Here is a 27,529-nt window from a genome sequence, read left to right on the forward strand (position 1 = left end):
GGGTTGCGCCACCAGGAGAGGGAGGTCAGTATGTAGAAGGAGAGGACCAGCAGTTTGGTGAGCGAGTCTACCTGTGGATTGTAGACTGTGCGGGGGAGGATGTGAAACTCATAATGGGCATCGCCTACCACAAAGCGGAGGAATTTGCGATGAGCAGGGTGGATGTCTATATGAAAGTATGCATCTTTCATATCAAGAGTTGTGAATCAGGCTCCATGGGGGAAGCAGGGGGTAATAAGAGGGAGAGTGACCACCCGGAAACGAAAGTTGCAGATGAATTTGTTTAACTTTTCTACCCAGCAAGTCTAGTTTCTTGGCATTGCGTGCTGGCGAAGTTGATTTGAAGTGCTGCTGGAGGGCACGTGCAGTGGCAGCATTGATGATCAGAGACTTCAGCGGAGGATGGGTGAACAGAAAATCTGTGCCCTTGGAGGGTACAAAATAGCGGTGTTCCGCTCGCTTTCGCTTGGGGCATAAGAGGCTGGCATGTGCCACACCGTCTGGGCCAGTTGTAAAATAGCCGAATGAATGGGCATGGCTGGGCGGGGGGGATCCCGGAGGTTGAAGAATGTCCAGGAATTGGTCTTGGGGGTCCTGAACATCCTCTGCCGGGAGATTGAAGGCCGTAGCCATGCAATGGAGCAGGGACTGATATTGTGCATGATCATCCGGTGGGGAGAGGGAAACTGGGATAAGGATATCATCTGGTGATGTTGAAGCACCCATAGGCATGGGTGGTTCTGGCAATTTGGGTGGGACTGTTGGTGCTGATGGACCTGGAGCGTCCAGAGGTTCATCCTGGAGGGTGGTCATATGCGCTGGAGATGCGCGGTCTGCGTGATGTCCACCGTGAGGATGGTAAGGGTCCCAGGAGGGCCAATATGGTCACGAATAGGGGGTCACCATGCATAGGTGGTGCCCGTGGGTACCGGAACCAAGGGTCAGCGGCATGACCGTACTCATGGTACTGAGGGTCAGAACTATAGGAGCAATAAGGGGAGAGAGCTGTGTCTGGTTCAGAAGATCAGTCGGACTCCTGCTGCTCCGGGAAAGGGGGAGCCAATGTTGCAAGCGCTACCAGTGATGTCGGAGGACAGTCAACCAGGAGAAGGGACTTGGTCATTGTCAGTGCTGGTGGAGAGGGACAGAGGATGATGGGTTCAGCGGCCGGAGGATGGAGCCTATCACCTGCTGGTGGGCCAGAACGTGGCGGAGCACCAGTGAAGGGTAACGTAAGAGCTGCTGTTGGTGTTTTAGGCAATAAATGGCCTGGAGCGCATGGGACTGGGAGCACCGAGTTCGACAGACCCAGTGGGGTCAATGCTGCCAGGAGTGATAAGGTGGGTCCCAGTGCCGGAATCGGTGGGGCTAGCTGAGAGCGGCAGCGTTTAGAGCGATACTTTGTGCGTGTGTTCTTCGAGGCCAGTGCTGAAGTCAGAGCCAGATCATCAGCTGCTGTGTGCAACTTCCGGCCTGACCGATCTGGCCCGATGGTGTTGAACAGCTTGGGGAGGAAATGCTGCATTTTGAGGAGGTCCCTGTGCCTGTGCTTCTTCTGCATGCAGTGGGGCTTCAGCAGTGCTGGAGGTGCTGCACAGGAGGGCCCAGTGGGGTGCTCACCGTCTCGCCAGCGATTCTCTTGGAGCTGAGTCTTGCTGTGCACATGGCCTCCACCATGAGAAAATTGTGGAGCTGAAGCTGGCAAGCTGCCCGGGCAAATGGAGCAGCGAGAGACCGGGGGCTTCGCCCAGACAGTACAGACAGTGGGTGCGCTCGTCACTCACTGAAAAGGAGCGAGGGCATGAGGTGCAATTCTTAAAGTCGACTTGATGGGGCAGAATCCCCTGGCTGGGGAGAGGAGATAAGCCCCCGAAGGGGAAAGTTCAATGAAGAACCTAACTAACTACGGACGAATGAACGGACAACTAACTAAAACAAGGAAACGAGATTGAGTGAAAGAGGTTGAACGCACTACTCTCAGGTGACTCCGAGCACAGAGGGACAGGGTTCCAACTCTGGCCATGCAGTGGTAAGAGGGAGTTGGAGCAGCGTCAACCCACACAGCCTCTGAAAGCCTCAGCCGCACCACATGGTCAACGCACGACGCAGGTCAACAGACACGACTCTGAACAGTTCCGGCTCTGGCGCGTCCACACTTGGAATCCACACAGGGACCAGCACTCAAAGAAGAACCGCGTGCATAGTGGTTTGAGAGTCAAGCTATGTCATATTACCAGGTACAACCAGGGGGACGGTCTGAGCTCGGCGGACTCTCCATGATCACCTCTCATGAGGCTGGCCACCGGCCATCTGTTGCTGACCCACTTGAAGACCTCTCCAGACTTTTGGGGTAACAATTGGCTTGGGATGGTCTATAACCTATTGCATTTGTGTGTATGGGCTGGAGACCATGAAAATCCTCATGTGTTGTACTGCTCGTGCCAGCCATCTATCAGACGGACACGCCATGTCCCCATTGAGAGTAAAGTTACCTAGAGCTTTGGGTTCAGAAAAACCCTGGGTGACACAGCAAGCTGAACCCCTCCCAAAGCCCATGTGGCTCCCCCCCAATCAGCTCCCCCCAAGTGAGCTGAGCCCCTTCCCCAAGTGCACGTGGCTCCCCGCAGTGGGCTCAGGCTCCAGAAGGGGGAGCCATAGGCCACAACACATTCTCTGGGTCAAAATCAAGTTTTAAGCCAATCTAAGGATTTCAGGGGGGTGTCTGACTGATTTCAAATACTTGGGGGTGACAAGACTCCCCCAGTAAAGTAGGGTCACAGGGCCCCTGGCTAAGGCAGCCAGCACGTGTGACCCCGCTGGGTCTGCCCTGCATGAGAGGAGGTGTGATGGGGATCACTGGTGTTGTTATGCACCTGGCAGACCACCCCCCCGCAAGCAGTGCCGTCAGGAACCTGTGCCCAGAGTGCTGTATGGGCTCTAGTGGGTAGGGCTCCTTCTTGGGGGCGGGGTCCAGGGGTGGCGCACGGGCAGTGGACAAAGCGTTGAGCTCAGACTGTGAGAACGATCTTTAATGAGCAAACAGAAACATATGGCATGTCTCTAAAACTGGCCAATACAGACTATCCAGCAGGGAAGGTGGCAGGCCCAGAGCCAAGTCTTTGCCATTGGCCCAGGAGCCAGCGCCCCCGCCCGGCCACTCCCACACCTTCTGGCCCAGGAGCCAACACCCCTGCCCGGCCACTCCCACACCTCCGGGCCTGGGAGCCTGCGCCACCGCCCGGCCGCTCCCACACCTACAGGTACCAGCTAGTGGAAAAAAGTGCACAAGTTACATTTCACATTTCACGCTACCCCAAAGGAACATGGAGGAGAAACACAGGAGAAGTTGCTCGAGTCCACTGAGAACTGGCCCCAGGCCCCGGCCCATGGCTGCTGCTTGTTCTTGTTCTGCCAGACGCAGATGGTTAAAGCACTGGAGTGTGCAGCCTCGCGGCCAACACGGTTTAGCACCATTATGTGAGAGAGGCGTGGCTCGTGGCTGGGACTCCTGTGGCCAGCACACACTCGGGAGCTGGATTCCTTGCTGCTTCCACTGATAGACGAGTTGGGGTTCATTGTGGTGTCCGGACCGCCCCAGTCCAGGACCGCCTGGCACAGCCTCTGCCCAGCATGCAGGGCTGAGCTCCGACCCGCAAGCAGCCAGGCTGGGAAGGAGTCGCTCCTGCCAAACCCTGAGCCCCTGGAGTGGCAGCCGTCCAGGCAGAGACCCTGCTCATCTCAGCCAGGCCCAGCAGACAGCCACTAGGCCTCGGCTGCTCCTGGGTCTCCGCAGAAGGAAGGTGGCCACCACAGCCAGGAAGACGTCCCCAGTGGCTGGCCCCATCCCCAGGGAGAGATGGCAGCCAGGCAGAAGATGAGGGGGCACTTGTGGGGCCTGTGTCTCAGCAGCACAGTGGCTGGGGGCCCAGGGCCTCCTGGAAGCTGTGGCAGGTTCAGACAGCAGGAATGTCACACGTTTGGGGAAAGAACAATAGGCTCAAGGGGACCCCCCCATTCCTTAACAGCCGGCCTCTGGTTCAAGGGGATCTCCCACCTCCCAAAAGCCAGCCTCTGGCTTGGGGGGCCCCTACCCTCTACAGCAATCCTCTGTCACCAGGGGACCCCCACATCCCAACAGAAAGCCTCTGGCTCCAGGGACACCCCCTGCCTCAACAGCCGGTCTCTGGCACCAGCAGACCCCCAACCCCCAAAAGACATCCCCTGGCTCCAGGGATACCCCTAGCACCCAACAGCCAGCCTCTGGCACCAGGGGCCCCCCACCCCCAACAGCTGGCCTCTGGCAACAGGAGACCCCCCCACCCCCCAGCAGCCAGTCGCTGGCACCAGGAATTTCCCTGGCTCTTGGGCTGTGAGCTTTTTGGGGCAGGGACTGGCTGTGCTCTGGGGTGCCGGCTCTCATGCACCCCGAGGGGGATCCCAGGGCTAGCAAGGGGCTCCCGTGGGGCTGGGAGAGGGCAGGGTTGGCTCAGGAGCTCCCCATCGCCCCCAGCTGGGTCTCAGGGCCAGTTTGATGTCACTGCGATGGCCCCACTGGCTGGTTTCTGGGGTGCAGGGGGTGTCCCCTCCCCGCCATGGCACCCCAGCTGATGGACTAGCCCAATGACACTGCTACAGGGACGGTGGGAACAGGGCCAGCCCACTGGCACTGCCGGGAGGTGGGGGGTTAGGCTGGACCACTGTCACTGCTGTGGAGGAGGGGGAACAGGGCCAGCCCACTGGCACCGCTCGGGGTGGGCGCACATCAGTCTCAGGGAAGCTTGGAGTTTTCAGAAAGAACAGGAGGACTTGGGGCACCTTGGAGACTAACCAATTTATTGGAGCATAAGCTTTCCTGGGCTACAGACCACTTCATCGGATGCACAGAATGGAACATAGAGTAAGAAGATAAAAATACATACAGAGAAGGTGGAAGTTGCCGTACCAACTGTAAGGGGCTCACTAATTAAGATGAGCTATTATCAGCAGGAGAAAAAACTTTTGTGGTGATAATCAAGCTGGCCCATTTAGACCGTTGACCAGAAGGTGTGAGGATACGTAACATGGGGACATAGATTCAATATGTGTAATGACCCAGCCACTCCCAGGCTCTATTCAAACCCAAGTTAATGGGATCTAGTTTGCATATGAATTCAAGCTCAGCAGTTTCTCATTGGAATCTGTTTTTGAAGCTTTTCTGTTAAAAATTGCCACCCTTAAATCTGTTACTGAGTGGCCAGAGAGGTTGAAGTGTTCTCCTGCCCGTTTTTGAATGTTCTGATTCCTGATGTCTGATTTGTGTCCGTTTATTCTTTTACCTAGAGACTGTCCGGTTTGGCCAATGTACATGGCAGAGGGGCATTACTGGCACATGATGGCATCTATCACATTGGCAGATGTGCAGGTGAACGAGCCTCTGATAGTGTGGCTGATGTGATTAGGCCCTGTGATGGTGTCCCCTGAATAGATCTGTGGACAGAGTTGGCATCGGGCTTTGTTCCAAGGATAGGTTCCTGGGTTAGTGGTTCTGTTGTGTGGTTGCTGGTGAGTATTCGCTTCAGGTTGGGAGGCTGTCTGTAAGCAAGGACTGGCCTGTCTCCCAAGGTCTGTGGGACTGGGAGTGGCTGGGTCATTACACAAATTGAATCTATGTCCCCATGTTAAGTATCCTCACCCCTTCTGGTCAACGGTCCAAATGGGCCAGCTTGATTATCACCACAAAAGTTTTTTCTCCTACTGATAATAGCTCATCTTCATTAATGAGCCCCTTACAGTTTGTACGGCAACTTCCACCTTCTCTGTAGGTATTTTTATATCTTCTTATTCTATGTTCCATTCTATGCATCCGATGAAGTGAGCTGTAGCCTACGAAAGCTGATGCTCCAATAAATGTGTTAGCCCCTTAGGTGACACAAGTCCTCCTGTTCTTTTTGCGGATACAGACTAACACGGCTGCTGCTCGGAAACCTTGGATTTTTCAAACTCCTGAACCTGGTTCAACTGGGAGGTGGCTTCATTGGGCTCATTCCCATGGCAACCACCTACAGGGAGAGGGAAGAGACATACCTGTTCACCCGAGGTACTCAATGCTTTCCAAGGGGGCGCAATGCCATCACCCGTTGAATGGAGCCCAGCCACGGGACGGAGGGTTGGTTTAGCATATCCCCACACGGGGATCTGGGTGTGGGTGTGGGGGGTAGCACATCTGGACGTAGTCAGGGGCCCTTGCTCCGTGTGTACCAGGGAGGGGGGCCTCACCCTCCTTTCAGAGCCTGCTGTCCATAGCATGGAGTCAGCAGCCTGGTGTGGGGGGTCCTGCGCCCCCTTCCCGCCATGGGGTCCGGACCTTCTCCCGCTTCTCCCCTAACGCTAATGACACAAACCACCTGGGATTATTTTCACGTGATGCACAAACAAGTCAAAACTCACTGATCCAAACCCAACGTGCAAACAGAAAAGGGAACATAGAGGCCGCCCTCCCTCCCTCCCCCTGCCCGGCCTGGCCCGCACCAGCGCCCCACCTGCCCCATGCCGCAGGCAGCTTGCTGCTGGCTCGCGCTGCATGCAGTGGGCCCAGGAGCCCAGCTGTGCAGCCTGCAAAGCAAACGTTATCTCACAGAAAGGAGCTGCAGTCATGCGCGGGTGCATGGCCATACAGTGAGGGCACCCCTACCATGGCCCACCCGCAGGAGGGCACGGCTTGCAGCCTCCTCCCAGCGGGCGCCACCGCCTGGCGGGACTGGATGGCAAACAGCCCTGCTGGACAGCACTGTGGTGTCCCGGTGCCCCGGGGTGGGTGGAGGCGGCATGGCCAGGTCTTCCAGTGGGGGCGGGGCCAGCAGGAGGAGTGGGGTGCTGCTGCTGCGTCCTTAGTTTGGGGACAGGTCGCTGGTTTTACCAAATGCCACTAGACCTGCCTCCGGGGGGAGCGAGAATCCGGGCCGAAGCTCGCTTTGGAACGTGGTCATCGATCTGAGAACCTGCAAGGAGAGGGGCAGCAGGTCAGCACCGTGGGGAGAGAGGGAGAGGGGGAGATCCCCGCCCTGCCACGCTGGGGCCCCCGTCCGACACCGCTCCCACACTGACACCCGCGCCCACCCAGCACCCCTCCCACACCGACATCCCCGCCCACCCAGTCCAAGGCCTCCGCTCGGCACCATTCCCACATGGACGCCCCCACCCACCCAGTGCAGGCCCTCCGCTCAGCACCATTCCCATGCCAACATCCCCGCACACCCACTCCAGGGCCCCTGCCCAACACCGTTCCTGTACCAACACCCCCACCCAACCAGTGCAGGGCCCCAAACTGGAACCATTCCTGTACCAACATCCCCCCGCACCCCAGGGCAACCGCCCAGCACTGCTCCCATACCAATGCCCCCGCTCACCCTGTCCAGGGCCCCAGGCTGGCACCTCTCCCACACCGGCACTTCCGCCCCACCTAGTCCAGGGCACCAGGCCGGCATCTCTCCCACACAGATTCCCCCACCCACCCAGTGCAGGCCCTCCGCTCAGCACCCCTCCCACAACGACACCCCCGCACATCCAGTCCAGGGCCCGCACCAGGCACCACTCCCATACTGATGCCCCCACTCACCCAGTCCAGGGCCGCTGCCCACCACTGTTCCCGTACCGACTCCCCCACCCAGTCCAGGGCCCCCGCCAGGCCCCGCTCCCATACCAACGCCCCTGCTCACCCAGTCCAGGACCCCCGCCCAGCACTGTTCCCACATGGATGCCCCCACTCACCCAGTCCAGGGCCCCGGGCTGGCACCTCTTCCACACTGACACCCCCGCCCACCCAATCCAGGGCCCTGCGGCCAGCACCGCTCCCATCCCAATGCCCCCGCCCACCCAATTCAGGGCCCTGGGCTGGCAGCTCTCCCACACAGACGCCCCCGCCCACCCAATCCAGGGCCCCGCAGCCAGCGCCGCTCCCGTCCTGATGCCCCTGCCAAAGCCTCCCGCACGTGTTCATGAGCTTTGCGCTGAGGTGGCCCATGCAGAGGATGGGCACATGAAGCTGTTACCGAGCTCTTGCTTCCCTGGTGTCCCAGCTCAGAGCTGGCACCAATGCCTTTGAGGCATTAAGTGGAGAGAATGGGAATCCGGAGCAGCTCCCATGCTGCCCAGAGCTGGGCATGTGCCCGTGCTATGCCAGGAGCTATGCCTACTCCTAAGAGCAGAGTCCCACTGGGCTTGGTCTGGAAGGCCGGGGCAGAATCGGCAATGGAGCTCCCTGGAGCTATGTCTGGGGCGGCCAGGCCTCTCCCCCCACACCCAGCAAGGAAAGTGGGGGCTCAGGACTGGCTCTGGCAACTTCCCTGGCGCAGGCAGTGTTAACAAAAAGAGGGAGTTGGTCAAGGACATCCTCCTGGATACCCCCAAATGCCATGATTCCACAAAGAAATTATGCTGGGGAAAAAAACACCCAGAAATGTGGATGCAGTGCTAAAACAAATCTTGAGAAAGCTGGGAAATCCCAGAGTTGGAGGGCTTCCAGTGTAGTTGCAGTATTAGAAAAGGGCAAAAGGGACGGCCCGAGAAGTGCAGCAACAGCATGGTTAATTTCACTGGATTTCGCCATGACATGGGACTTAGTACCTCATGACACTTTGGTTAAAAAACCTTGCACTATATGGAATGAGCAGGTGGATTACAGACTGGCTGACTGACCAATCTCAGAATGGAGTTATTAATGGAGACCCATTGGTGAGTGGGGCTATTTCTAGCGAGGTTCCCCCACGATCAATTCTTGGTCCAACATGAGTTAGTATTTTTATCACTGGCCAACACAGGATATAAATCTTCGCTGGTAAAGTTGGCAGGTGACACACAGATGGGTGGAGCAGTAAATAAGGACAGGATCCTGCTACAGAGGGAGCCGAAGCACCTGGTTAAATGGTCACAATCCAAGAAGATGGGTTTTAATACAGCCAATGCCATGTAAGACCAAGAACGCAGATTCTATCTACAGGGCAGGGGAGACGGTCTTGGACAGCAGCGACACTTCTGCCGCCTGGAGCTGGATGTGTAAATTCCAGCTCACAGAGATTTAGGCAGAGGATAGAGAAGAAGAGCCACAGGAGGCCGATGTGGCTGCATAAGGAGCTTTGTAGCTGTGTAAAAACCAGAAGGGACCCATACAGGAAATGGAAGGAGGGCACGGCCCCAAGGAAGGATACATGGGAATAGCACAAGTGTAGGGACAAAGTCAGGAGAGCCAAGGCAAAGAATGAGCCACAGCTGGCAAGCAATGTTAGAGACACCAGGAAGGAGTTCTACAAAGATGTCAGACAAAACAGAAAGGCCAAGGACAGTGTGGGCCCGTGGCTCAGTGGAGGTGGTGAGCTGGTAACAGAAGATGACAGGAAGGCAGAGCTGCTCAATGCCGACTTTGCTTCAGTCTTTTCACAAAAAATGACATGTGACCGGACAACTAGCGAAGTTACAACAGACAATAAATGGGGAGGGCTGCAGATCGGGCTAAGTAAAGAACATGTCACAGATCTTCTGACCAATCTGAATGAATTCAGGTCAGCAGGGCTGGATGTTAGTCACCCAGGGTGCTGAAGGAATTAGCTGAAGAAATCTCAGACCCATCGGCAATAATATTTACCAACTCATGGATAACAGGAGAGGTCCTGGAAGATTGGAGAAGGGCTATGGTTGGGCCAACGTAGGGCCCGTCTTTAACAAGGGTTGGAAAGGGGGAGCCAGGGAACTGTAGGCCAGTCACTGGACCTCAATGCCTGGGAAGCGACTAGAGCCATGTATAAAACATTCCATGTGCAAACACCTGGAGGAGGAAGGGGTGATCGTTAGCAGCCAGCCTGGATTTACCAAGAACAAACCCTGCCAAACCAGCTTGATTTCCCTCTTTGACAGGGTAACTGGTTTGGTGGATGGGGGAATGCAGTGGACATAATATACCTGGACTTCAGCCAGGCTTCTGACACAGTCCCACAGGACAGTCTCATAAGTAAGCTGGAGAAATGTGGGCTCAACAGAACTCCCATTAGGTGGATGCATAATTGGTTAAACAACTGTGAACAAAGAGTAACGATTAATGGAATGATGTTGGATTGGAGGGTGGTTTCCAGTGGGGTTCCACAGGGATCTGTTCTGGGCCAGGTGTTGTTGAACATCTTTATTAATGCCCTGGATGTCGGAGGAGAGAGCGCACTGATCACGTGTGCAGATGACACAAAGCTGGGGGGAGTTGCAATGGAGAACAGAGCTAAAATCCACAGGGATCTTGATAACTTGGAGAACTGGGCTATAGACGACAAAATGAAATTCAGCGAAGACAAATGGAAGGTGCTGCACTTAGGGAAGAAAAACCAAATACACAAATACAGGATGGGGGATAACTGGCTTGGCAGCAGCACTGCTGAGAAGGATCTGGGAGTTCTGGTGGATCGCATCCTCAGCACGAGTCAACAATGTGATGCTGTTGTGATGCAAAAAGAGCAACTTCAATTTTAGGTTGCTTTAAGAGAGGCAAAGCATGTAAGTCACTGGAAGTGCTAGTACCACTCTGCTCGGCCCTGGTTAGGCCTCAGCTCTAGTGCTGTGTCCAGTTTTGGTCACCGAGAATCATAGAATATCAGGATTGGAAGGGACCCCAGAAGGTCATCTAGTCCAACCCCCTGCTCGAAGCAGGACCAATTCCCAGTTAAATCATCCCAGCCAGGGCTTTGTCAAGCCTGACCTTAAAAACCTCTAAGGAAGGAGATTCTACCACCTCCCTAGGTAACGCATTCCAGTGTTTCACCACCCTCCTAGTGAAAACGTTTTTCCTAATATCCAATCTAAACCTCCCCCACTGCAACTTGAGACGGTTACTCCTTGTCCTGTTCTCTTCTACCACTGAGAATAGTCTAGAACCATCCTTTCTGGAACCACCTCTCAGGTAGTTGAAAGCAGCTATCAAATCCCCCCTCATTCTTCTCTTCTGCAAACTAAACAATCCCAGTTCCCTCAGCCTCTCCTCATAACTCATGTGTTCCAGACCCCTAATCATTTTTGTTGCCCTTCGCTGGACTCTCTCCAATTTTTCCACATCCTTCTTGTAGTGCGGGGCCCAAAACTGGACACAGTACTCCAGATAGGCCTCACCAATGTCGAATAGAGGGGGACGATCACGTCCCTCGACCTGCTGGCAATGCCCCTACTTATACATCCCAAAATGCCATTGGCCTTCTTGGCAACAAGGGCACACTGCTGACTCATATCCAGCTTCTCGTCCACTGTCACCCCTAGGTCCTTTTCCGCAGAACTGCTGCCTAGCCATTCGGTCCCTAGTCTGTAGCTGTGCATTGGGTTCTTCTGTCCTAAGTGCAGGACCCTGCACTTATCCTTATTGAACCTCATCAGATTTCTTTTGGCCCAATCCTCCAATTTGTCTAGGGCCCTCTGTATCCTATCCCTGCCCTCCAGCGTATCTACCACTCCTCCCAGTTTAGTATCATCCGCAAATTTGCTGAGAGTGCAATCCACACCATCCTCCAGATCATTTATGAAGATATTGAACAAAACTGGCCCCAGGACCGACCCCTGCGGCACTCCACTACATTAGCTTTTTCCACATCCTGTGTCACTAGGTTGCCTCCTCATTCATTAAGGGGCCCACACTTTCCTTGGCTTTCTTCTTGTTGCCAACATACCTGAAGAAACCCTTCTTGTTACTCTTGACATCTCTCGCTAGCTGCAGCTCCAGGTGCGATTTGGCCCTCCTGATTTCATTCCCACATGCCCGAGCAATATTTTTATACTCTTCCCTGGTCATATGTCCAACCTTCCACTTCTTGTAAGCTTCTTTTTTATGTTTAAGATCCACTAGGATTTCACCGTTAAGCCAAGCTGGTCGCCTGCCATATTTACTATTCTTTCGAAGGTATAGAAAGGTACAGAAAGGATGTAGAGAAACTGGAAAGGATCCAGAGGTGAGCGACAAAGACGATCAAAGGGATGGAATGCAAGCCATATGAGCAAAGGCTGAAGGAACTGGGTATGTTTAGTTTGGAAAAGGTGATTAAGGGGGGACATGATAGTGGTCTTCAGACACGGGAAAGGCTGCCATAAAAAAGATGGAGAAAAGTTGTTCTCTCTTGCTACAGGGGGCAGGACAAGAGGCCATGGGATCAAACTACAGCACAGCAGATTTAGATTAAAGCCCACGAAAAACTCCCTAACTGTAAGAACAGTAGGACAGTGAAACAGACACCTTGGGAGGTCATGGAATCTCCTTCACTGGGGGTTTTCAAAAGGAGGCTGGAGCCACCTGTCTGGGATGGGTTAGACACAACAAATCCTACGTCTTGGCAGGGAATCAGAATAGATGCCCCTTGACATCTCTACCAACCCTCCGGTTCTATGATCTAGATGTACCTGAGCTAGCACTGATCAAATGAATGCGTTAAGAATAGTGTAGCCGCGGTGGCGTGAGCAGCGGGATGGTCTAGCCATCCCAAGTCCAGACTTGGCATCTCAGTTTGGTACGCTACACCTCCAGCTCCAAGCGTACCCGTATCCAGAGACAGATTTAGGGATCACCAGAGATAATCACCTCAGCATGAGCTGTCTGTGCACTGCTCTGGCAAAAGGCTCAAGGACTCCGGGATATATAAAAATGGGGCTATCACGTAGAAGTAGGAAAGCGATTAACAGATCTGAGATCCCCAGGCCAGAAGGGACCATTGTGATCATCTGATCTGACCTCCTGCCTAGCATAGGCCAGAGACCAGCCCCACGATAACTCACAGAGCAGATCGTTTAAAATTACCAGTGATGGAGAATCCACCACGACCCTTGGGAAAAGGTTTCCGTGGTTAATTACTCACCCTCTTAATCATTTACACCTTATTTCCAGTCTGAGTTTGTCTAGCTTCCTCCTCCAGCCACTGTCTGGTGTTAGCCCTGTCTCTGCTAGACTGAAGAACCCCATACCAAGTATTTGTTCCCCAAGTCTACTGATCAAGTCACCCCTTAAGCTCTTCTTTGTTAAGCTAAAAAAAGACAATGCTCCTGGAGTCTCTCACAATCAGGCAGCTTCCCAATCCTCCAATCATTTTCGTGGCTCTTCTCTGAGCCCTCTCCAATTTATCAACATCCTCCTCGACCAGTGGGCACAAGACCTGGACATGGGATTCCAGCAGTGGTCGCACCAGTGCCAAAGGTAAAAGAACCCTCTCGACCCCTACTCAAGATTTCTCTATTTATGCATCCCTGTTTATGATCTTGTAAGGGCACTGAGATAGGGAGCTGCAGATGCAGGCCAGGCCCATTGTGGGGCCAAGGCAATAGAGCGACGGCTGATTGACGCCAGCTGGGATCTGGCCCATTGACTCAGCAGAGCGACGGCTGATTGACGCCAGCCGGGGCACTCCCCATACCGTGGGATTGTTAGTGGTGTAAAAAGCTTCTGCCGGCTCCTTTGCCAGCCCCTCAGACCTGAGATCGCTGTGCCAGGCGCCGGTGTTTCCTTCCTGCCCTCACTGGGTGCAGCCTGCTCATCCCACACCGGCTGGCCTTGCCTTGGCACTGCTAGCACACCATGGACCCTGTCAGGGCCGAGGCTCGGGAGAACCTGCTTCCTCTTCCTGCTGCAGCCCTCTGCCAGCTCCAGCTCCCCCCGCCACACTCAGGCCAGCTCCCAGCTGGTTGCCACGGGCCCGAGCCAGGACCTTTCCTTGAGGCTAATTCCTTCCCCAAACTTTTCTGAGATCAAGGAGGTAGCATCAATATTTGCAGGGACTGCCTCGGGACACCAGATGGCTGTGCTGGGGCATATCTGGTTAGCCTCTGTATTCAGAGTAAGCACATTAGAATTTATTGTGGGGTTTGGGGTATTTCTAAGATTTGGACAATTTGGGCTCCCCCACGCTGGCGTCACATAATGGTTTCCCCAAGGGTCAGAGTTTTATACACTGGGATAGTTTTACTCTCACACCTTCCCCTCTTTTAAACTGTGGTGCCAAGTGATTCCTTCTCCTGGGGGGCTTACGCTTTTCACAATTTCCATTCTCACATATGCACCAGTGATTCCTGCAGGAATCCTGGGACTATCACACATACTCCAAGGTGGACAGAAACTCCCCGTAGCTCAGGCTCTTTATAAACTGAGCAGACTCTAGCCCAGTCTCTGTGGTTGGGCGCAGATGGAATTCCAGACTGCAGATTCCTTGGTTCTCCCAGGACTTGGAGTTGAAATGTGGCAGTTTTCTTCAGTCTCTGGTGGGCTTTTTCCTTCAGCTTCCAGCTCTTGCTTTTGCTGTAGGTGAGCAGCTTTGCCCCTTCCTCAGCTAACGCTGTTTTCTTGTTACCCGAACGCCAGCCGGCTTCACTTCATTGTCAACCCTTATTTGTAATCAGATCCTGTCCACTTCACTGGCCTCTGCTGTTTGATCACAGCGCATGTGCAAACCTCTCACTTCTGAGCTGAGCCGTCCCCTCCAAGGGCCATTCTTCTTTCTTCACATAACTGTTTATGTTTCTTTCAGCATATGACTCTGCTTCACCCACTCTCAGTGTTCTCTAACCCATAAAACTCTCAACAGCACATTTTAAACTCGGAGATTCGTGGGGCCCTGGTCCAAATCATAGAATCATAGAATATCAGGGTTGGAAGGGACCTCAGGAGGTCATCTAGTCCAACCCCCTGCTCAAAGCAGGACCAATCCCCAATTTTTGCCCCAGATCCCTAATTGACCCCCTCAAGGATTGAACTCACAACCCTGGGTTTAGCAGGCCAATGCTCAAACCCCTGAGCTAACCCTCCCCCCAAAGCCCAGGGTACCCTAACCAGGCAGTGTTTTCCACAGGAATTGAAATTGCGGGGGGGGATGGGGTTCAAAAGTACAGGGGGGTAAGGACCAATGAGGGGTGAGACCGTGAGGCTGAAGGTGGGCTGTATGGCACCACAGTAACAACTGAAAAATGTTTCACGACCATTTTATTAGATTTAACTCACATCTTTAAATCATCACACAAATTAATGTTAGCTGCGCAAGCCTACTATGAAGCACGACATCTACATCCTTCTTGATTTCTTCTTGTAATTTTGCACAACTCTGTTAATGAACTTCTCGAATGCGGTGCGTTCATTTTTGGTGGTTTCTCATGGGTCCGGTACTTCCAGTCCTTCATGACATGCTCATGATCAGGCAGAAGGCGACTTCTTCCAGAACACACAGTGCTATTCAACGAGGAAAAAGAATGCTCGACAGTAGCTGCTATGACAGGGAATAGAAAGATGTATACCTATGCTTTTTGTCCTCTTTATTTAAGGAGTCAATAAAAGTGCCCTAATTAGTCACTTCTGAACTGAAGTCTTTGCTTCTTTCAGTACGTTTTCAATGGACCTCTCTGATTGATCCAAGTGTAGCTTCCATTGCTGGACAGAGATCTGCTACTGTAGTAGTAGATGCCTGGATGGCACTGTTTAATGACCCAAGTGGTTTCAACAGTAGACTTACATGGCTGGCCCATGATGGCATATATCACATTGGTGGATATACGCCATCATGGGTCAGCAATGCCCCTCTGCCATGTACACTGGCCAAACCGGACAGTCTCTACGTAAAAGAATAAATGGACACAAATCAGACACCAAGAATTATAACATTCATAAACCACTTGGAGAACACTTCAATCTCTTTGGTCACTCGATTACAGACCTAAAAGTGGCAATTCTTCAACAAAAAAAACTTCAAAAACAGACTCCAACGAGAGACTGCTGAATTGGAATTAATTTGCAAACTGGATACAATTAGCTTAGGCTTGAATAGAGACGGGGAGTGGATGTGTCATTACACAAAGTAAAACTATTTCCCCATGTTTATTTCCCTCCCTACTGTTCCTCACATGTTCTTGTCAACTGCTGGAAATGGCCCACCTTGATTATCACTACAAAAGGTTCCCCCCGCACCCCACCCCCGCTCCCCTGCTAGTAATAGCTCACCTTACCTGATCACTTTCCTTACAGTCTGTATGGTAACACCCATTGTTTCATGTTCTCTGTGTATATAAAATATCCCCACTGTATTTTCCACTGAATGCATCCGATGAAGTGAACTGTAGCTCACGAAAGCTTATGCTCAAATAAATTTGTTAGTCTCTAAGGTGCCACGAGTCCTCCTTTTCTTTTTGCGAATACAGACTAACACAGCTGCTACTCTGAAACCTACTTAGATCTGCTCCATCTCGGCAGATACTTTCCAAAGCCAATAATAATGGTTGCAGTAGTTTTAAGTATCAGGGGGTAGCCGTGTTAGTCTGTATCCACAAAAACAATGAGGAGTCCAGTGGCATCTTAAAGACTAACAGATTTATTTGGGCATAAGCTTTTGTGGGTAAAAAACTCACTTCTTCAGATGCATGCAGTGAAAATTACAGATGCACACATTACTATACATGAAGAGAAGGGAGCTACCTCACAAGTGGAGAACCAGTGTTGACAAGGCCAATTCAATCAGGGTGGACTTGGTCCACTCCCAATAAATGATGAGGAGGCGTCAATACCAAGAGGGGGAAAGTAGCTTTTGTAGTGAGGCAGGAGTAATTTTAAGACAACAGCCAGGGATCGCTCCTCAGAAAGCCAGCAGGTTTTCCCAGGTTGGACTAATTTGCACTTCCGTCCCAGTGGATCTTCTATGTTTTCCAAGACGCTCAGTCCTTTTGGACTCTTGCTGAAAAAAAGAGTCGAATGAAGACATTACATTTATAGCTTTTTAAACGTCTTTTGAAGATTCTGCAGCTCGTCCTAGCGCTAGTTGGAGTAGATGGCCTCTGCAGTGTGTATAGGAGAGACAAGGGTTACACTTTTCTCTGAGCAAAGCTTGTACTCCACTATGTCTTCTAGAGAAGTTTGCAGCTCCATCAAATGCACAAGCAGCCATCTCTTTGGGGTTCAATTTATAAGCATTTAACTCTTCTAAGGCGTGGGTTGTCAGAGATGCAGCCGATATATCTTCTATAACCTGAACAGCTGGAAATTCATCCACTGGCCTACCACTGACATCAAGATAACGTGCAGTGACTTAATACTTGATGCCCATTTGCATCGGAGCATTCATCAGTCATGTAGGCACATTTTCAGAATGCGGTGAGAGAGGTCTTCACCTTGTCACTGCTGAGTCTTTCACTGTTGCACCCACATGCTTCTAACCAGTCAGTTGAGTTTCTTGCAGAAAGACAGTGAGCATTTGTTGGTCTTGCTCAGAACCAGTGTCCAACTTCAGGATTAACAAATGACAATGCCCTTAACATTGGCCTCCAGTTTGTAGTGGGTGGTATCTCTTGCTTAGTATGAAAGTATGATGTGACAGCCATGTTTGAATAAACCGTGTCTCCAGCATTTTTAACAGCCTCATTAAGTACTTCTAAAATTGGCTTTGACAATGACTGGCTTATAAGGCTTTCTGCATGTCAATGCAGTCCAGAGGATTGGTGTTTTGCAGCCTTTTCACATAGTTTGTCAGAATTGGCTTTACTGATCTGTCTGGCAAACCAAGTTCCTCCATTTTTATTGTATAAATCCAGGTATTCCCCCATCTTGAATAATGTGTGCAGTTCTGGTTGCCCCCTCTCGAAAACGATAGACTGGAGTTGGAAAAGGTACACAGAAGGGCAACAAAAATGAACATCTTCCATATGAGGAGAGATTAAAAAGACTAGGACTTTTCAGCTTGGAAAAGAGAGGACTAAGAGGGGATATGCTAGAGGTCTATAAAATCTTGACTGGTGTGGAGAACGTGAATAAGCTCCTTCACGTAACACAAGAACCAGGGGTCACCAAATGAAATTAATGGGCAGCAGGTTGAAAACAAACAGAAGGAAGTATTTCTTCACACAACACACAGTCAACCTGTGGAACTCCTTGCCAGAGGATGTTGTGAAGGCCAAGACTATAACACGGTTCAAAAAAGAACTAGATAAGTTCATGGAAGATAGGTCCATTGATGGCACTTAGCCAGGATGGGCAGGGATGCAACACCATGCTCTGAGAGCCTCTGCCTGCCAGAAGCTGGGAGTGGACACCAGAGAATGGATCACTTGATAATTGCTTGTTCTGTTAATTCCCTTTGAAGCACCTGGCACTGGCCACTGTCAGAAGACAGGGTTAGATGGACCATTGGTCTGACCCAATATGGCCATTCTTATGTTACGTAAAAATTAATTATAATATAATAAAAATGTTTAGTACAGAAACTCCCCAAGATAACGCCTCTCGAGATAGCAACAAAGTGAGATAATGACTTTGGCAAATAATGCGTTTTTAAAAAAACATCCTGGCCTATTAGGAAATGTATAGTTATATAAGTTTCTTAGTCACAAATCTAGCATTCTGGAGCAAAGTCACTAAAACGTAGCCCTTTAACGTGCCCTTCCCTTCTCCCTCCACTGCACCCCATTCAGAGTTGTTGTCCTTGGTCACTGCAGACCCAGAGTTCAGACGTGCTTTTGCATGAGTTCACCTCCCACCCTGGAGGGTACAGGGGAGAAGGCACCTTGCTCGTTCCTCCAGCTGCTTGCCACTCGCTCCGGCCGCTGTTTGTCGTGCCACCGTTCATTCCAGTGCCGATGGCCCTGCGCCATCACCTTCTGCTGCCACCTGCCACTGTGACCTCCGTGAGTCGGTCTCTTCCACCCAGCTCTCAGTGATTTCAGCTCTCAGGGGGAACCTCACAGCGGTGCAGGCTGGGCCGTTCCTTCCACAGAAACACTGTCCTGCAGCAGGTCTAAGCACTTAGACCTGATTATCAGTGATTTCAGCTCTAGTGACCACTTAACAAACCAAAAAAGACTCTCAGTGGAGCCTAATAAGCTCTATTTTTAAACAGGAGAGGGGGCAAGTCCAGTAGTGCTGGTGACTCTTACGCAGAACCCACACCACCATGCAAAACCCCTGTCCCACCCCTGCCCCCGCCCTCCACTGGGATCTGCCATCCAACCCCCTTGCTTAGCAAGCGCAGTCCAGTTGCAGGTGACCAGGGCTTAATTTGTAAGGAAGGAGGTGCCGGGGCTCAAGCAAGTTTGTTACTTTCATAACGGATGTGGCAAACCCGGGGCTCTGAACTGCCAAGCCTGGAGGTGGTGGGGCCGAGCCCTGGCGAAAATTATGCACCGAGGGCGACCCCCTCAGCCCGGTGGGCAGGCGGGCGAAGTGCAGGGCTGCTGCCCTCTACTCCGGCAATGAGGAGAACAAGGATTTCATGACCCCCACGTACAATACTACAGTCATTCTTAACCCAGCACCAGCCAAAATCGATCCCTTGGGCAGCATGGCTCTGGCTGCTGGATACCTCGGCAGAGTATGTGAGTTCATGTAAATACGGCCTGGTCCTGAAGCCTCCCCCAACCCCGGCTCATCACGAGCTGTCAGGGCAGAGCTCAGTCAGCCCTGGCTTACAAATCATCATTTTAAATTATAAGGTTGTCCAGCATCGCCGACACCAATGTGCCGCCATTGTCAGCAAAAACGACAGCTGTGTGAGGAAGCCAGGCTTTGTTCAGACTTTTCAGACCCATTACACTTTTCCAGGAACACGTATTTTATCATACACTGTATCTGCTTTTAAAATGTGTATTAACGTTTCAGTTTCAATTCAAATTTCCAACCAATGACAAAATTGGCAACACTGCACATAGCTAGTTGACCACTGCGGAGGGGGGGGTGTTGGGGAAATTCGGGGAGGGTTTAGGAAATCTCTGCCAGACTCACCAAGTGTCTGGCGAACAATGGCCAAGGCCCCAATTAATTGCCCAGCGCTTGCTTTGCTGAGACTCAGCCACACAAACCATGGAAACTCCCGCCAATCCTCACCGGCCAGCCCCTGCGACAGGAGCACGGGCATGCAACGGACGGACACAGGAATAGCAGCATTACCAGGCTGGCTCAGAACGAGAGCTGGGAGCCAGGACTCCTGGCTTCTCCCTGCTCTGCCAAGAACAGGAGGGCTGACCTCAGGCACTGCCCAGAAGCTCTGCAGGGCAGGGGCGTGTCTGCAGTGCCCAGGGTGAGTGGCCACAGGTCCTGGTTGGGACCCATGGGCGCTCCCACAGTACAGATGAACACATTGCCTCAGTTTCCCCATCTGTGCAGCAGGGCTGACGTCGGCATGGCCTCTGGTAGCGCTCGCAGTATGTGGATGGAGCCGGCAGTGCTGCGTCCGGCTAGGCAGCGGGCTCGGCATAGGGGGCAGCAGGGAGCAGCTCGTCCACATGCCACTTGCGGGCTGGTAGAACAGGGAGCTGGGGCTGGTGGGGAGAGCCTGCCGGAGCACCCTGGACTGGGGCAGCCCAGGCAGGGCCTGGTGCGTGTCCCCCACGCTGTGTCCCTGCCTGAGAGATCCCCCGCCACGGCTGAGAGCATGGCCAATGAACGCTGCTGGGCACCTGTCTGTGACATTGACATGTGGCCTCCCTCTACCTGGTCGACTCAGGCACCGAACCGCCGGCAGCCAGACCTGGAGCGAGAGGCCCAAGCACCCTGACCTGTCCTGCTCTCAGCCAACCAGCCCCCCCTCGCTCAGACAGGAGGGACGGCGCTCTCGCTGGGGTCCCCCCCTTCAGGGGGCGCTAACACACGCTCCGGCCCCGCTCTTACCGGATAGGCTGAAGCCGGACTCGTGAAGGTCCCTCATGCCCCCATGTCGAGTGGCAGGTCGGGTGGGGGTATCTGCAAGTGGAGTCCCCGTCTCCTTTTTCCCAGCATGCACAACCACAGCCACGTCCCCCAGGTAGGGGGTGCGCTCCACGCCCCTAAACTTTAAACTCTAATGGAGGGAGAAAAGAAACACCCATGAGCGCTGGCCGCACAGTTAGAGCCCCACCCCATCCCTACACGGCCCTGCCCCTACGTTGCCTGAACCCTGTGGCCAGCCCCACCTCTATGCTGCTTGAGCCCCATGGCTGGCCTGGCATCGCCTGACTGGACCTTAGGCTACCCGCTGTGGCTGGCACTGAGGGACAGCAGCCAGCAGCCCAGTGGCTGCATGAGGGCCTTGCCCCACCGGGACAGATTCTGCCCTTGAGATGCGGGGTACCAGGCTGGGGAGCCTGGACGATCTGGGGCCTGGACATGGAGCGGGGCTGAGATGGGATCCCCCATAATATGGGGCTCGGCTGGCCTGTGACTGAGCTTGCTCCCCGACCCTGCCCAGACCCTGCCCTGGGGGTCACTTCGGGGGGGAGAACTCAGCTGAAAGCGGGGGACGGATGCTGGGTTTCTCAGGACATCCAGCCTCATCACTGCAGCTTCCCCAGCTGGGACACTGAACTTCCAGAGGCATTATCCACTGATGCCCTGAAAGTCTGGTACGTGCCCTGCTAGCCAGGCTGGGCAGGGATGGTGTCCCTAGCCGCTGTTTGCCAGGAGCTGGGAATGGGCGACAGGGGATGGATCACTTGATGTTTCCCTGTTCTGTTCATTCCCTCTGGGGCTCCTGGCCGACAGGACACGGGGCTAGATGGACGTTTGGTCTGACCCAGTCTAGCTGTTTTTATGAGACACCAAGGGCTAGAGGAGTGGGGAGGAGGGTACAACCTGGGGTGTGGGTGCAGTGTTGGGAGGGGGCACAGCATAGGGATGGGGGTGCAGCGTGGAGTGGGGAAGGGGGTACAGAATGGGGGAGGGGTGGAGTGCAGGGGAAGGGGGGACTACAATGGGGGAGGGGTGCAGTGTGGAGAAGGGGTGCAGTGTGGAGAAGGGGTGCAGTGTGGAGAAGGGTGCAGTGTGGAGAAGGGGTGCAGTGTGGAGTGGGGATACAGCATTGAGAAGGGATTCAGTGTGGGGGTAGGGAGTACAGCATGGGATGGGGTGCAATGTGAGGGTGCAGCATGGGGAAGGGGTGCAGTGCGCAAGTACAGGGTACAGCATGGGAGAAGGGTTCGGTGTGGGGAAGTGGTGCAGTGCAGGGATATGGCATGAGGAAGGGATGCAGCATGGGGGTAGGGGCTGTAGTATGGGGGGTAGGGGGTGCAGTGTGTGTGGGGGTACAGCATGGGGAAGGGGGCAGGGCAGGGGTAGGGGATGTAGCATGGGGGTGGGGGTCCAGTGTGTGTGGGGATACAGCATTGATAAGGGGTTCATTGTGGAGGTAGGGAGTGCAGCATGGGATAGGGGTACAATACAGTGGTGCAGCATATGGAAGAGGGCAGTGTGAGGGTAGGGGGTACAACATGAAGAAGGGGTGCAGAGTGGGGTTACCGCATGGGGAAGGGGTGCAGAGTGGGGGGTACAACATGAGGAAGGGGTGCAGAGTGGGGATACCGCATGGGGAAGGGGTGCAGAGTGGGGGGTACAGCATGAGGAAGGGGTGCAGAGTGGGGGGTACAGCATGAGGAAGGGGTGCAGAGTGGGGTTACCGCATGGGGAAGGGGTGCAGAGTGGGGGGTACAGCATGAGGAAGGGGTGCAGAGTGGGGATACCGCATGGGGAAGGGGTGCAGAGTGGGGTTACCGCATGGGGAAGGGGTGCAGAGTGGGGGGTACAGCATGAGGAAGGGGTGCAGAGTGGGGATACCGCATGGGGAAGGGGTGCAGAGTGGGGATAGGGGGTACAGCATGGGGAAGGGGTGCAGAGTGGGGATAGGGGGTACAGCATGGGGGTGGGGGTCCAGTGTGTGTGGGGATACAGCATTGATAAGGGGTTCATTGTGGAGGTAGGGAGTGCAGCATGGGATAGGGGTACAATACAGTGGTGCAGCATATGGAAGAGGGCAGTGTGAGGGTAGGGGGTACAACATGAAGAAGGGGTGCAGAGTGGGGTTACCGCATGGGGAAGGGGTGCAGAGTGGGGATACCGCATGGGGAAGGGGTGCAGAGTGGGGTTACCACATGGGGAAGGGGTGCAGAGTGGGGGGTACAGCATGAGGAAGGGGTGCAGAGTGGGGATACCGCATGGGGAAGGGGTGCAGAGTGGGGATAGGGGGTACAGCATGGGGAAGGGGTACAGTGCAGGGGTACTGCATGGGGAAGGGGTGCAGTGTGGGGATAGGGGGTACAGCATGGGGAAGGGGTGCAGTGCGGGGCAGGGTCTCTGCTATTGCATCCTCCTTTCCTCCCCACTCAGGCCTGGCTCCGTCTGGCAGAGCTGCACCCTGGGTCTGGCAGCTGGTGTCATGGGCTGGTCGAGGGGCACTGTCGGGCCAAGGCTGGCTCCCCCAGGAGCAGGCCCCCCTGCAGGCAGAGGCCAAGTGACGCCCCGAGTTGTGAGCAAGTGTCACGCTGGGCACCTGTGGGGAGGACAACCCCCACCTGAAGGGAGCACAGAGCTGGGGCGCTTGATAAACCCCAGTCCAAGAGAGAGCGGGGTGTGTCCCCATAAGGCCTGTAGCTCACTGCCCCCTGCTGGCACGCCACCCCACTGCACCAAAGCAAAGCAGATTCCACCCCCTCCCGGTCTCTCCAGTGCAACCCCCCACCCCCACTCCTGTAAGCAAGTAACCGCAGGCATTAAAGATCAGTCCTATGCAGGCAAGCGCTGCCCCCTAGTGCCATGCAAGGATCATGCACAGACAGCAGCAAGCCCCAGCGGCCACAGCAGCGGGCTGGGAACCAGAACTCCAGGATCAAACCCTGGTTCTGTGTGGCCTCGGGCAGGTCCCTCCCCACTCCGTGCCTCAGACTCCCATCTCTCTAATGGGGATGGTAACACCACTGCCCACGGTGGGGCGCCCCCTGCTGCCCAGGGGATGCCGCCACCCTGGCACAAGTATGGTGAAAGCACAGGCTGCCGTAGGTGAGTGGGGAATCCTACAAAAGTGGAAAGAGGGACGAATTGCTAAGGAGGAGTACGAGAGTGCGGCACTGGTGTGTAGGGGCGAAGGCCCCAGGTTACGCCTAGCAAGGGACACACAAGGCAGTAAGAAGTGGGTCTATAGATACATTAAGAGCAAGAGGAAGGAGAGTTAATAACTGACAACATCAAAAGGCTGAGATGTTTAATGCCTATTCTGTTGCAGTTGTCACTAAAAGGTTAATGGTGACCAGATCCTCAACACAACTAATATGAACCCCAAGGGGGAAGGAACGCAAGCTGAAATGGGGAAAGAACAGGCTAAGACTGGTTAGAAAAGTTAGACGCATTCAAGTCGGCAAGGCCTGATGAAACCTCAACCCAGGGTACCAAGGAACTGGTGGAAACAATCTCGGGACCAATAGCAATTTTCTTTGAGAATTCCCGGAGGACGGGTGAGGTCCCAGAGGACTGGAGACGGGCAAACATAGGACTGTCTTTCAAAAGGGGAACAAGGAGGACCCAGGGAATTACAGACCAGTCAGCCTAACTTCAATACCTGGAAAGACACTGGAACAAATTATTCCATCAATCTGTAAGCACCTAGAGGATAAGAGGGTTAGGACAGCCAGCATGGATTTATCAAGAACAAATCCTACCAAACCAAACTAATTTCCTTCTCTGACACAGTTATTAGCCTAGTGGATGGGGGAAGCTGTAGATATGTCTTGATTTTCGAAAGGCTTTTGACACATTCCCACGGATGCGGTCTGGATGGAATTACCATAAGGTAGGCGCACAACTGGTTGAAAGACCACACTCAAGGAGTAGTTATCAGTGGTTGGCTGTCCAATTGGGAGGTCGTATCTACTGGGATCCTGCCAGGGTCTTGTCACAATAAAATGCCCACCACCCCCACCCCTTGGGGTCCCCTGGGTCAGCACCAGCGTTGTATATTGCTAACGCCTTTATATGCATTGGAAAGTATCTTGGGAAGGATTGAAGGTGTCAATGTGGAGTGGAAGAGTCCTTTGCAGGTTACAAGAGGCTGAAGGGGGAGGAAGGGAGAAAGGAACGGGTTAACTCGACGATCCAGCTAGCCCTGAAGATAAGGAACGAAACTGCAGCCCAAGGCCAGCACACACAAACAAGCTCTCTGCTGCCAAACAGCCAGAAGCCTGTATCTCAACCCTGGCCAGCCGTGAGAAAGGAGAACTGAGCCAGACAGAACTGAAGGGGTTGTAAAACTAGTAAGATTGTGAAGGTCAGTGAGTTGAAAACAACAGTCTCGCGACCCTGAAACGGGTGTGTTTTGGGGAAACTAAGGGAGCCGCGGAAGGCTGGTTTGGACTGGTACTGAGAGCACGGGGGATGAGGGTCCCTGGATGAAAACGCTCCCGGAAGAACCCAGGGCTTAAAACACTCCCGAAAGCTGAAGCAAGTCGGAGATTTACAACGGACTCCAGACAACCTTTGCACATGGCAGAACTCTCATCTACCCTTCCCCCTGACCTTCTTCTTACGTTACACCCAGGCTTGGCCAGCCTTGGGTTGTGCGTGTGTAAGTATGAAAGTGGGTTCAGGCTTTGGCACTAATGCTTTCTTCCTCCCTCTGAGTGACGAGCGGCATGCCCAGTACTCACCACTGTTATTTGGTTAATAAAGCTTTAAACTTAGTTAAGTGGTGTGCTCCTTCTCCTCCCCTAAAGATCCTGCGGCCTCAGCCTGATCACCTGAAGCCCCAGGCAGATCGGTAACATAAATCTGTCACAGTCTGTCCTGGGTCTGGTACTGTTCTATATTTTCACTGATTTGGAAAATGGAGTGGAGCTGAGGCTTATAAAATCTGCGGATGACACCAAGCTGGGAGGGGCTGCGAGCACTTTGGAGGCAGGATCAGAATTCAAGATGCCCTTGACAAATTGGAGAATTGGTCTGAATTCAACAAATTGTAATTCAATACAGATAAGTGCAACATACTTGAGTTAGGAGGTAAAAATCCAATGCACAAGTACAGTGGAGAATAACCTGCAAGGTGACAGTACAGTGGATCACAAATTGAATATGAGTCAACAATGTGATGCAGTTGCAAAAAAGGCTAATATTCGGGGTCACAGACCCATAGGGTCGGGCTATGGCCCAGCTTTGGAATAGTCTCTGGGAGGAGCCCTTCAGTGGACCAGACCCCCTACAGGTCCCACTTTTCCTCCAAGGTAAGCCACACAGCTTCACCGCCTCTTTAGACTGGACCTGTGGGATGCAGCCTACTCCCACTTCACCCCGGGAGCTCCAGGAAGCAAGTCCAGCTGGGACAGACCCTGGGGGAGATGTGTCCTCTTCTCAGGGATCAGTGCCCCTCACCCAGCATCTGCAGGGACACTCACCCAGTGCTGTGAAACCAGGTGGGTTTATTGGTCACCTGGCACACGGCCCAGGCAGCCCCTCGGGTGGCCCAGAGAACTGACCGTTACAGCCCAGCCTGGGCAGCCAGCGCCCAGACCAGCTGTAGTGGCCTCCTTGGTTCAAGCTCTGTCTGTTTGTTTCCTGTCTGACCTTGGTCAGACTCCAGGTGCGAGCCCCGCCCCCGACTCCGTCCAGCCCCTAGCTCTTACCTCCCCCCCACACCTCCCCAGTCCATTGTTCTCAGCTGGGGACATTGCCCAGCCTCACTGCTGAGCGGTGGGAAAATCCATCTGCCTCTGGGGACAGTGTGGGGAGGTTTCAATGTCTTGGCAATTGGATTTGCCATCGTCTTCTCGAATCTGCACCCAGACAGCTTGATGACACCCCCAGCTGTGTCTCTTAGCCTGCCCTGAGAGCAACTGCTCCCTTTCCACCCACTGGGTAACAATGCTGCATAGAGGGGAAACTGAGCCCCACACAGGATCCATTAAAACAGTGCAAAATATTTGCACTTTGTCCCAGATGTCTGCACAGAAATGTCGAAGGTAAGAGATGGGAGGTCACTGTTCCACTGTGTTTAGGCTGACCAGATAGCAAGTGTGAAAAATCGGGACGGTGGGGGTGGGGGGAAGTTAATAGGAGCCAAAATAAGAAAAAGCCCCAAATATCGGGACTGTCCCTATAAAATCGGGACATCCAGTCACCCTAGTGGTGTTCAGCACTGAGGGGGTCTCAGCTGGAGCCCTGGGTCTAATTCTTACCATCACACTTTAAGAAAGATGTGGACAAACCCGGGGGAGTTCAGAGGAGAGCAACAGAACTGCTGAAAGGTTTAGAAAACCTGATCTGTGAGGAATGGTTACAAAGCCTGGGCCTGTTTAGTCTTGAGAGAAGGGACTGAGGGGGGACCTGATAACAGTCTTCAGATCTGGTCAGGGCTGTTCTACAGAGGGTGGTGATCACTTGTTCTCCACGTCCCTGGCAGGTAGGATGAGAAGCAATGGGCTAAATCTGCAGCAGGGAGATTGAGGTTAGCACCTAGGAAGAACTGTCCAACGGCTGGGGAGTGAAGCTCTGGGACCCGCTCCCAAGGGAGGCCGTGGGATCCCGGCACTGGAGATTTAAGAACATGTTGGACAAACCCCTCTCAGGGCTGGTCCAGGTTCCCCCGGCCCTGCCTCTGCACGGGGCACTGGACATGGTGTCCTTGCGAGGTCCCTGCCAGCCCCACGTTGCTATGATTCTGCGCCAAGCTGTGAAGAAAGAGGTACCAGCAGGCAGCTCCCCAGGGCTGCGGCTGGCAGCTCCTGGATCCACAATGGCTTGGAGCGGAAGCCAGCACCTGGACCCCCTCACCAAGATTGGGGACAGTAGGGGAGCTAGTGA

General features: G+C 53.6%; 1 protein-coding gene across 2 annotated transcripts in view; it reads right to left on the reverse strand.

The window, feature by feature from the left end:
• Positions 1 to 5,865: 5,865 nt before the first annotated feature.
• Positions 5,866 to 27,529, reverse strand: part of DPYSL5 (dihydropyrimidinase like 5) — a 100,367-nt gene continuing 78,703 nt past the window's right edge. Inside the window, exons 12-13 of one of the 2 annotated variants that reach the window (XM_073335460.2) lie at positions 20,609 to 20,777; positions 5,866 to 6,977 (exon numbers count right to left, since the gene is read on the reverse strand). In XM_073335460.2, coding sequence (XP_073191561.1) covers positions 6,892 to 6,977; positions 20,609 to 20,777 — 255 coding nt within the window. In that variant the 3' untranslated portion in view covers positions 5,866 to 6,891. Of the gene's footprint in view, positions 6,978 to 14,753; positions 15,197 to 20,608; positions 20,778 to 27,529 lie in introns of those variants that run through there. The other variant, XM_073335461.2, reaches the window with a different exon arrangement.

This window comes from Lepidochelys kempii, chromosome 3 (genome assembly GCF_965140285.1).
Source record: "Lepidochelys kempii isolate rLepKem1 chromosome 3, rLepKem1.hap1, whole genome shotgun sequence".
Taxonomy (NCBI): domain Eukaryota; kingdom Metazoa; phylum Chordata; order Testudines; family Cheloniidae; genus Lepidochelys; species Lepidochelys kempii.